The sequence below is a fragment of the Corythoichthys intestinalis genome, chromosome 2, assembly GCF_030265065.1.
Source record: "Corythoichthys intestinalis isolate RoL2023-P3 chromosome 2, ASM3026506v1, whole genome shotgun sequence".
In the NCBI taxonomy this organism is placed as follows: Eukaryota; Metazoa; Chordata; class Actinopteri; order Syngnathiformes; family Syngnathidae; genus Corythoichthys; species Corythoichthys intestinalis.
This window is the reverse complement of record NC_080396.1, coordinates 57027566-57039395: the sequence shown is the minus strand read 5'-3', so window position 1 is coordinate 57039395 and position 11830 is coordinate 57027566. Positions and strand designations below refer to the sequence as shown.

Sequence of the window (11830 nt, the reverse complement as noted above, 5' to 3'; positions counted from 1 at the left end):
AGATGCACTCCTCTTCCTCCTCGTCATCATCAGCATTGTGATTGAAAACGTCAAGATCCTGATATGCGCCTGCTGGTCCCACACGCACAACAACAGCATATTGATTACTGGAGTGAGCAAGGAACAGAAGGTTTTCACCGTGGAAGCTTTGCACAGGCAAGGATCACCCTGCGTGGGAGTGCCCATCGCCAGCTTTCCCTAAACATCTGGAGGAGGCTAAGAAACGTCTGGAAAGGTGCATTTCAAGACAACAAATCATTCTGTAGACAATGTTGTTAAGGTAAAATAGCCATTGATTGACTGACACAAAATGGATAACGTGGCGCTTCCTTTGGATGATTAGCATGCATCTCGTGTCTTAATTATGGTTCATTTTTAAAAGTACACTATATTGTTTTCTATAGTGCCTGTGACTCTTTCATTGCCTAGAACGACTCTTGTTTAACCCTTCTTATTGTGCTGTTGAGCAAAGAGACCCATTTGAAAATGTAGGAAAAAATATTCAAACATTTACATTCAAATTTATATTCATGGGCCAATTTTCCCCGCAGTTTCTTTCGGCATTGCATTTAGATACTCTACCAAGAACACTGATGGTAAGAAATGATCACAACAGGATGGCTGAACAGAAATATTTTGTAATGCTCCCAGCATGAAACTAGGACTTGACTGTTTATAGTATTATTATGTGAGCTTGGACCATACTTAGCAGCAAGAATACCGATTGATCATTTCAGCCAATTTTTCTAAAAGTAATGATATAATAATGTAATGACATTATTATCTGAGCTAGGACCATAATGAGAAACAAGAATACTTACGGATCATTTTAGCCAATGGCTCTAAAAGTCTAAGTCATACTGTATGCGTTGGACAGTTAATGTTAGAATGTTTTAGTTTGGCACATCAGCCATGTTGTGCACGTATCAATCTCTCTTCTCCGCTATCTACTTCCAGGGTGAACATTCAAGTGGAGGTTGGAGAAATTATTGGACTGTGAGGATCGGGAGGGGAAGACGAAAGAATGGTGGACACTTGATTTCACTGGTTTAACACCATCATGGAATCACACCATTAATGGACTTACATGGACTTCAATTCATCAACGGATTTCAAATGAAATCTACGTTCATAGCAACCTCCCCGGATTTAGGTTTATTGTTTAAATCGCTGCAAATCTAGCACTAGGACCCGATCAAGTAAATCTATTACCTGAATTATATCAATTTTGAACAGTGACCCCCAGTTTTCAAGGCCGTCCTTACAGATGAGTCACTAATATTGTCGCTCGAAACATACTATTACCAGATTTTAAATCCATCAATTCAACCCCCACCATCAGTGCATTTAGACCAATGACTGCAATTATAGGACCCTCATTGGGTATATAAAAATCACTGAAATCCTACTCCCATATTGGTTTTAACTCAGGATTTAGCTCTGCTTTCACCCTTTACATTTCTCTTGAACCTTTGGACTGGATGGAGGAGCTTTTAGTTTTTTTCCACCCAACGACGAGGTGACGCTGGTTCCATTTCTCTTTTCCGGGAAACCCCTCAGGAAACATCATTATGACAGACAAAGAAGGAAAATAAAAGGCCAACAAGAAACACAAAATGGAACACATTAAAAAAGCAGCAAAAAACAAAGCACACAATACTGCTTAGTAACTTTTTTTAATCCCTTCTTCTATTTAATTTTTTTTGAAGAGGTCATTCTTGATGTTTATTTTTAAGACATTTCTACCCACAAGCAGATATTAGAGGCACGTCATTAGGATCTATTCCATTCTCATACAAAAAAATACAAAGAAATGTTCAAGATCAGAAGTGGATCAATGTGCTGGTGAAAGAAAGCCATCATGGGCTGCAACATGTGTGTGGTCAGACGTCCTGAGGAGCGTTTCAAGGTTATGTACCAGGTATGTCTACTTTTCAACCACAATCATACCAGTCATTTGAAATGTCTCGATTTCATTCCCTGGACTTTTTACCTAAAAGAAAAAAAAAAACTTAACCCAACCACTATCAACTTAACATGTAGTGGGTTGTTGCAAAGCGCAATCCAATATTAATTACTGTTAGGGAATCAATATTCAACAATTGCACAAGGGGTAAAATATATATTTTTTTTTTTTTATGAGAAAAAAAATTGTTTGCACTATAAACAAGTCAAGTCAGTTTGACCGAGGGCATTTTTAACTACTGTATGAGTAAGTAAGAAAACAAAACAAATCAAAACAATAAACATGTTTCATCTAGCAACTATATCACTTAACATTTAATCAATATTTACGGCATTTCCACACATATAGCAGAGTGTTGACAGTGATAACTCATTCTCTTCTGAAAAAAATGTGTTTCATTTTTTTGTTTACTGTTTAAAAGATTTTTATCCTCCACATGAACCTAGCCTTTTTGGTGGTATTCAAATTTCATAAATCTCAAATTAATTCAGACCATACTAACAGAAAGGTTCACCAGAATGCAGTACGTAAAATAATCAACTTCCACGCTATCTGCAGATTACGTGAAGGAAAACAAAGACACCTTTTAGAACCAACTCAATCCTTTTGAATTATTTAAATAGCGGGATCCATTTGACTCAAGATATAATGATAAAGTGAAAATGAGTGATAGGAGAGTTTGCCATTGATTTCATTGCATTTTAATTTAATGTCAATATTTAATTTAGTGATATGCATGTTTTGTTTAATGCTTAAATAATCTCTTAGAATATGTTTCTTTTCTGATGGATTGACATTTATTTGGGCTTTGCCATATCCTCAATGCTTAAATTCTGACATGAACCACTGTAGAAAACATTCATTTCATAGTTAAATCGTAAATATGTTCATGAAAACAACAAAGGGAGCCCACCGGCTTCCTTGATAGCGACCACCTTCCCCACAAGTCCCCACCCTAACTCTCACCACCATCAGCATCTCCTCTTCACTGCGCTATCAAATGTGTCTCAGTGGGATGTTGTTGCCGTGGTGACCGTTGCCATTAGGGAGGCTGCACTGATTTTTTCTTACTCTACAGCTGGCTGAGCAAGCTTTCATTTAAAACTGTGCAGTATCTTTATATTTTTAGATGTATACTAGCAGTATGGCCCGGCGTTGCCTGGATGAAAAAGTGAAAATTGGCATTTTCTATGATAATTTTTGGAGTTTCAAATTAATTTTCTGCACTACATAGCGGCCTACAGAGATCAAACCTATCTAAGAACACTCCAGGACATAAAAAATACAACTATGTAAAATTTTGTCAAAATCCAGCCAGCTGTTTCCGCATCCATAAAACACGAACACACAGACAACCAAAAAGACAAAGTCGCCTTTATGGAGATGATAAAATATACAGTCAAAATGAATTGCTTAGTAATTTTGGGGAAAATTGAACTTTTTTTTTTTTTTTTTTACCTTCCAGCATCTTGTTGTGGACCACTCAAAGCCACAAAGTATCAAAACAGCTCACATAAATTTGTACATGGAGTTTGAAAGCCAACTGTGACATAACAATCGCGAGAGACGCACCTTATGTCAGAAAAATGGCGTTGTCGCTTCCACAACCAGGGATTTTCTATGCTAATTTTCAGACTTTCTAATTAATTTTGGAGACCTACAGATATCAAACCAATTTAAGAACCCTTGTAGAAACATAAAGTACAACTGTGTAAAATTCTGTCAAAATTCACATAGCCATTTCGGAGTCGATAGGGAACGAACACACATACACTCCCACACCCACACACTCGCAGACACGCACACAGAAAAAGTTCAGTTTATATATACAGTGGGGCAAATAAGTATTTAGTCAACCACTAATTGTGCAAGTTCTCCCACTTGAAAATATTAGAGAGGCATGTAATTGTCAACATGGGTAAACCTCAACCATGAGAGACAGAATGTGGAAACCCCCCCCAGAAAATCACATTGTTTGATTTTTAAAGAATTTCTTTGCAAATCATGGTGGAAAATAAGTATTTGGTCATACCAAAAGTTCATCTCAATACTTTGTTATGTACCCTTTGTTGGCAATAACGGAGGCCAAACGTTTTCTGTAACTCTTCACAAGCTTTTCACACACTGTTGCTGGTATTTTGGCCCATTCCTCCATGCAGATCTCCTCTAGAGCAGTGATGTTTTGGGGCTGTCATTGGGCAACACTTTCAACTCCCTCCACAGATTTTCTATGGGGTTGAGATCTGGAGACTGGCTAGGCCACTTCAGGACCTTGAAATGCTTCTTACGAAGCCCCTCCTTTGTTACCCTGGCTGTGTGTTTGGGGTCATTGTCATGCTGAAAGACCCAGCCACGTCTCATCTTCATTGCCCTTGCTGATGGAAGGAGATTTTCACTCAAAATCTCTCAAAACATGGCCCCATTCATTCTTTCCTTTACCCAGATCAGACGTCCTGTCCCTTTGCAGAAAAACAGCCCCAAAGCATGATGTTTCCATCCCCATGCTTCACAGTGGGTATGGTGTTCTTCAGATGCAATTCAGTATTCTTTCTCCTCCAAACACGAGAACCTGTCTTTCTACCAAAAAGTTCTATTTTGGTTTCATCTGACCATAACACATTCTCCCAGTCCTCTTCTGGATCATCCAAATGCTCTCCAGCGAACCGCAGACGGGCCTGGACGTGTACTGGCTTCAGCAGGGGGACACGTCTGGCAGTGCAGAATTTGAGTCCCTGGCGGCGGATTGTGTTACTGATAGTAGCCTTTGTTACTGTGGACCCAGCTCTCTGTAGGTCATTCACTAGGTCCCCCCGTGTGGTTCTGGGATTTTTGCTCACCATTCTTGTTATCATTTTGACGCCACGAGGGGAAATCTTGCATGGCGCCCCAGATTGAGGGCGATTATCATTTTTCTTGTATGTCTTCCATTCTCGAATAATTGCTCCCACAGTTGATTTCTTTACACTAACCGTTTTACCTATTGCAGATTCAGTCTTCCCAGCCTGGTGCAGGTCTACAATTTTGTCTCTGGTGTCCTTCGACAGCTCTTTGGTCTTGGCCATAGTGGAGTTTGGAGTGTGACTGACTGAGGTTGTGGACAGGTGTCTTTTATACCGATAATGAGTTAAAACATGTGCCATTACCGTAATTTCCCGAATATAACGCGCACTTTTTTTCCCCAAAATCAACTTGTAAACTCATGGTGCGCATTATAAACGGGTACATCGATGGAGACAGAAATATATATGTACTACATATATATATAAACCGATTTTTTTTTCATTGACACGGCCACGTTGTGTTGAAGAAACGTATGCGGCGACCCGTTGCCGACCATTATGGTACATGACGTCACGTCACCATTTTGTTTCGGTAATACTTCACATTAATCGGCCGAATGATTTCGTCTGTGTTAAATTCTGCTTTTTTCACTCTTCATAAAGCACAGAATTTAGTTTCTTGAACTCATTTGAGTCGACATTTATTGCAGCTCCACAATTCGGACCATAACAGATGTAAGGACACACACTTCCTGTGTCCGTCAACTATATTGGTCCCTCGGGAAACTCAACCCCAAATAACAATAGTTCAGTAGTTTTACCGTATCAATCCATGGAAGAAACATTTATTCATCATGAGGAAACGAGCAAGTTATACAGCAGCCTTTAAAAGAAAAGTCACATCCGTTTTGTTTTCTCCTAGATTCTGGTAAGTTGGAGAAGTTGTCAAATCATATAATTACCGTAAATATTGTCAGTTTACGGTAATGTTTTGAACTACCAATGTGCTATGCTTGTGGTGTGTTTCACCAGTCAGTAAAATGACATCTCTGTATCTGTACACGAGCTCTGTTTTCTTGTATTCTTCTATTTATTGGTGCTAAAATTAGGGTGCGCATTATAAACGGGTACAATAATTTTCCCCAAATTTTACAAGTAAATTAGGGGTGCGCATTATACACGGGTGCGCCTTATATTCGGGAAATTACGGTAATACTGGTAACGACTGGAGCCTCGTTAGACCTCGTTAGAAAAAGTTAGACCTTTTTGACAGCCAGAAATCTTGCATGTTTGTAGGTGACCAAATACTTATTTTCCACTCTAATTTGGAAATAAATTCTTTAAAAATCAAACAATGTGATTTTCTGTTTTTTTTTTTCCACATTGTGTCTCTCATGGTTGAGGTTTACCCATGTTGACAATTACAGGCCTCTCTAATCTTTTCAAGTAGGAGAACTTGCACAATTGGTGGTTGACTAATTACTTATTTGCCCCACTGTATATATAAGTATAGATATAAATTGACCAAGATAGGAAAATGCTGAAAGTTTAACATTTCTGTCTTTTGAAAATCTGATTGTGAATATATAATCATCTGTTAATAACTGAAAAAATTTGACGAATTTGTAATATTATTCTCAATAATGGTGTAGTACATTCATCTGACCATTCAGTGATGGTGTGAATATACTGTATGTGCAAATTGTCGTTCGACCCTCTATGTGCCCTAAGACTGAGTGACAATCAGTTTTGCCCAAAGGCACTTAGAATAGGTTCTGACCCTGTGTGAGACTGAGCAAGACAATTAGTGTTGAAAATAGATGAATAATCCTAAAAATTCTATTTGTGGCAAAGTGTTAGCTGAAGAAGTAAAGTGTTAACTACAGAAGTAATCTAGAATATGCTGCATTTTGTATAAAAACAAAAACAACCCAAAAAAACAACAATGTTCATAAAATAATTATTTTAATTTTTGGGGAAAAAAAGACTTAAATCTCTTATTTTACAACTTTTACTACAACTATATACATTTTTATGATTTAGTTATTTTCATGTAATGGCCTATTTCCCAAAATATTACATTTTTCCTGTTGCCTGTTAAATTTTGGAGTTTGCTATTATATGACTTTACACTTTAAAAAGGTGACTCTTTTGAAGAAATTGTCCTTATTATCATGAGGTGATGACTATAATAAAACTAGAAATATATTTTTCCTCTAGAAAAAAATATAATCTCACTCAAATATGACTTCATTATAGACAAGTTTCCGAGGTATTTCCGATTTACTTCCACATCTCTGCTCGCGACTTCCGTTTTACAACAGTGGAGCTGGAGTGGCATTACTCATCAAATTCTCTCATAAAAGACAAATTGGAAATGTCGCATCTATCTGCCATTATCACGACATGGGAGGACAACATGAAGAAATGGCTAAAAGTCGTCACAACCAAAATAGTTTTGTATTTTATTTATGTAATGGCAGTGGATGGAAACGCAATCAGGGACCTGAATAGCTCCGAAGCATCCAGTTGAATGTGTCCGTAATACATGGATGTGGGAATTTTGTGTTCATGAAGGAAGATGTCGAACCAAGACAGTGCCACCACAAAGCAATAACAGGTAGGCTACAATTATGTTCAATGTGACTATAAATCTGTGTGTTGTGTCACTGCTGAGACATCATTAGCTTTGCATTAGCTTCAATGATAAAGAAATGGAAAACACTCTTCTACAACAAGTCGTACACGGGCTTTTTACCCTAAATGCATAAATTATAGTGTTACACATTTTTGTTTGTTTGTTTGTTTGTTTACAGGTGGAAAATGCTGTCTAAATGACAAGGGAAGACAACTTGATGTGCCACACAACACACTTGTGTTGATGGACATATATCGAGACTACGTGCATTCTACCTTGATGATGATGGAAGGCTTGATTTATGCCCCACCTTCGTTAATATTTTTATAATTTATAAATTGTGCTTTATTGACCTGTTTTGCACATGCACCAATTATTTAAAATAAAACAAGAAATGGAATCATGTCCAAAAGTTTTATTGCGATCAATACCTGCAATAAAAAGAATGACCTACTATTTGTGTTATCTGTACATGTGCGATGAGCTCATAACACTGTAACTATAGCCTAACTAGATGAAAATTACCTTATAGTATATTCTAGTAATAAAAAAATCCATGTCAGACCTTCTGCATAAATATAAATCTATATATATATATAAATCTAGACCCCATGTTAAGACAGGCTGCACAGATTGTTAGACTTTTGTCCACGAACGATCAACGAAGTGAACAAACATGCAATCTTTTAGGTGGATCCTTTTTGTTAAAGCTGCAAGCCAAATTCTTAATCTGCTGGTGGTTATACATACAGTGGGGAGAACAAGTGATACCTATTTGATACACTGCCAATGGGTTTTCCCATTGGCAGTGTATCAAATACTTGTTCTCCCCACTGTATATAAAGGCGCTTCCAGGAGTTCACACAACCAAGCACAGCACAGAAAGTCCCAGAGTCACATCTACGTCGCGCTGAATCCATTTTTGGAGATTCCGTGGGTTCCTCTGGTCTGATTTGGCAGTTTAAAACTTAGTCTACTTCAACCGCAATTCATGGCGATCCGTCAAGACCGGATGTCAGGAGCAGAAAATGTCCAAGTTGGCGCCACCCAATTTTCGCTCAAGAAACTTGTCTGTACTGTTGTAATTTTTCAAAATATGTACAATTTTTGCATCAGTAAAAAAATATATTATAAAATTATATTTCTTTTAGTGTGCTGGCACAACTTTTATTTTTGATAATTCTTGTGTCACACAAACGACTTAATTGACATGCTGAGAGGTGATTATCACAGTTATTTTGCTCAGTATGTTGCTCATAACTATGCTCAGTATGTTGCCTGTGACACATACTGCATCTAATGACACCATCAACACACGCAAGCACGCACACTGGTGCGGACAGGCACATTCATCATTGGCAGTGAGTGCCGAGTGCAAAGATCTAATAATGGGGGAAGGGGTAGAGCTCAGGGTTAAGAATAGGAAGCGCATCTTTGGCCCACTTTACATCCACATCAGGTGATTGTGAAAATACTTCAAATTAAAAAAGGTCTATACTGTATTGGGATGGAAATGTAAACACGACCAATCTGCACACAATCTTCTTCATCTCTCAACCAGTCACAATATTGTTCCACTTTCTTAAAGCTTTTTTCACTAAGCACACGATTGATTTCACTGAAAAGAGTTTAAAGCATTGAAGCATATCTTGTTACCACTCATTATGTCTGGGTAATAAGTTTTTTTTTTAACACATACGGTATCTTAGTCAAGTATTTTCTCCTTCTGTCAAAACATGTCTATAGACTGCCTCTAATGTTTCATTCTGAGCATTCAAAGGCATCCACCATGATGTTAATTACTGATTCTCCATTTTTCTCCCTGTTGTCCTCCTGACCATGCTCCCTGGTGACACCATCATCAATCTTTGCTACTTCTGGCCCTATCAGCAAAAGGGACGCAGTAACTCCCTGCAGCCAATAGAACGACATGCAAATGAAAAGGTAAGAACCAGCCCCAGGCTAGGGTGGGTGAGCCAAAAATGATCTTGTCTCTCTGGTTTACATCGCTACGTCTTGTGTCACACCATTCTCTCTTCATCCACCCTTCCAAGTTAGTAATTTACTTCCAACGGCTAAATACTACTTCTGTTTTAATTACAAAATAACATGTTCTGTCAGTACATTGCGACCAACATTGATGCAAGAAGATTAAATTTAGCTCTCCCAAACAATGGTGAGGCATGGGAAAGGCAAATATAAACATGGAATTTAAATAATGGTTGACAATAACTAAATACACATAAAATTATTATAAATTAAATATCCTAGTTTTCATGCTTTGTTTCTGTAGTCATTAAATATATTTGAAGATAGGTGCTGAAAACAGGTGCTGAGTTGTTGAATTATCTTAATCTTTTTCAGCCTCGGCCAGCAGGGTTATTATGGACGAGTTTAGATGAAGGATCTGGCAATGGCGTTGTAGGGCAAGGGTTTGCACAATCTGCTCGGGGGGCCTGCGCCTGCTGATGATGTCACAGCAACTCTCGTGTAGCATTCGGGGAATGTGGGAAGTCGGACTTTTCCAACCTCCGATCAGGAAAATTATAATTGGAACACCACTCAAACTGGGAGATCCTAGTTTCAAAGTCGGGGGAAAAAAGTACCACTTCAAGAGTTAAAAAAATAGCAATTGAGACAACGCATTGATGACACAATAATGAAGTTTAGTTTGGTTTAGGCGCCGTGTATTTTTTGTTATACAGTTTTGTCTTTCAGCATGGATGTAACTAAAGACGGCAGTTACAGTGTGCAATTTATCTCAACTGTCATTTTTCCTCAACTGGTGGTTGTATATATATATATATATATATATATATATATATATATATATATATATATATATATATATATATATATATATTAGGGCTGTCAAAATTATCGCGTTAACGCGCTGTAATTAATATTTTAAATTAATCACGTTGAAATATTTGACGCAATTAACGCACATGTCCCGCTCAGAAAGTATTCTGCCTTTTGGTAAGTTTTACAGCAAGACTTTTTGTGCTGTCCAACAGCGAACTCTTGTGGTCGCTTTGCGACATGGTTTATTGTTTTCTTTCCAGTTCATTATGGCTGCACGATGTCTCGGGCTGATAATGTTGTGCTTATATGATCCTTGGACAAGATTTGTCCGTAAGTATGGTTGTTGTAAAGAATGTACATATAATGTTAGTAAGCGAAATGTTATATTTTTTGTATGAGACACTTTTTGTTTATGTTTAGTGAACCTGTATAGCGTGCTAAGCTAACGTTGTTGCTAATGCAATGCTTGTGTACTTTTTTTTTGTAGTTTTACGACGGTCTAAAGAGGACAATGGTTTGAGGCCATTTTATGAATAAATCAGATGAAAAAGGAAGAAGTCTAATTATTAAGGCATCGTTCACTAGCTGTCTAGCTTTGGAAAAAGTAGACGCTTCGGAGTGAGGACAGCATAGACAGATTTAAATGACAGTAGAGTGAAATGCCCACTACAGTCCTTTTGTACCGTATGTTGAATGTATACAGTGGGGAGAACAAGTATTTGATACACTGCCAATGGGTTTTCCCATTGGCAGTGTATGGGTTTTCCCATTGGCAGTGTATCAAATACTTGTTCTCCCCACTGTATATCCATCTTGTGTCTTATCTTTCCATTCCAACAATTTATTTTACAGAATATATATATAATTTACAGAAAAATATGGCATATTTTATAGATGGTTTGAATTGCGATTAATTGCGATTAATTACGATTAATTAATTTCTAAGCTGTAATTAACTCGATTAAAAATTTTAATCGTTTGACAGCCCTAATATATATATATATATATATATATATATATATATATATATATATATATATATATATATATATATATATATATATATATACATATATAGGCGCTTCCAGGAGTTCACACAACCAAGCACAGCACAGAAAGTCCCAGAGTCACATCTACGTCGCGCTGAAAAGGCAGGTTTGCTGGAGGTCAAAATGTCTTTAAATGGCCAAAATAAAACACATCTAATTGTCGCTATCAACCAACTTCTTATTTATATTCGCTTGGAATGCTTTGAGGTCGCAACTGGCACCATCCGAGTGGGATAAGTGCGACTTCCCACCTTCCTCAAATGCAGGAAAAGTGTTGGTTATTCTATTGTGTCATTAATGGACGATTGATATGAAGAAATGTTTCATTATTTAAAGAAAGGAACACACAACATCAGTACTGATGTCAAAAGCAAGCAAGTTAAAGAAAAAAAAAGATAAGTAAATAAAAAATAAAATAAAACAACAAGCCATAAGACATTAAAAGGGTTGAGTCTGACACTGGGTTAAAAGCCAGGGAATAAAACTGTTTAAAATAAATAAAAAATGAATAAATAAATGAATAAAAATAAAAAATAATGTAGTTTTAGAGATGGCCTGTGATGGGCCTTGATATTTCTGTCTGAGAGACAGG

General features: G+C 37.2%; 1 protein-coding gene across 5 annotated transcripts in view; it reads left to right on the top strand.

Moving 5' to 3' along the window:
* LOC130912004 (PDZ domain-containing protein 4-like) overlaps positions 1 to 11830 on the top strand; it is a 48693-nt gene continuing 36863 nt past the window's right edge. For 4 of the 5 annotated variants that reach the window (XM_057829715.1, XM_057829714.1, XM_057829713.1 and 1 more), the window contains exons 1-3: positions 1 to 235; positions 958 to 1921; positions 9275 to 9328. In XM_057829715.1, coding sequence (XP_057685698.1) covers positions 1862 to 1921; positions 9275 to 9328 — 114 coding nt within the window. In that variant the 5' untranslated portion in view covers positions 1 to 235; positions 958 to 1861. Of the gene's footprint in view, positions 281 to 957; positions 1922 to 9274; positions 9329 to 11830 lie in introns of all 5 variants that reach the window. The other variant, XM_057829712.1, reaches the window with a different exon arrangement.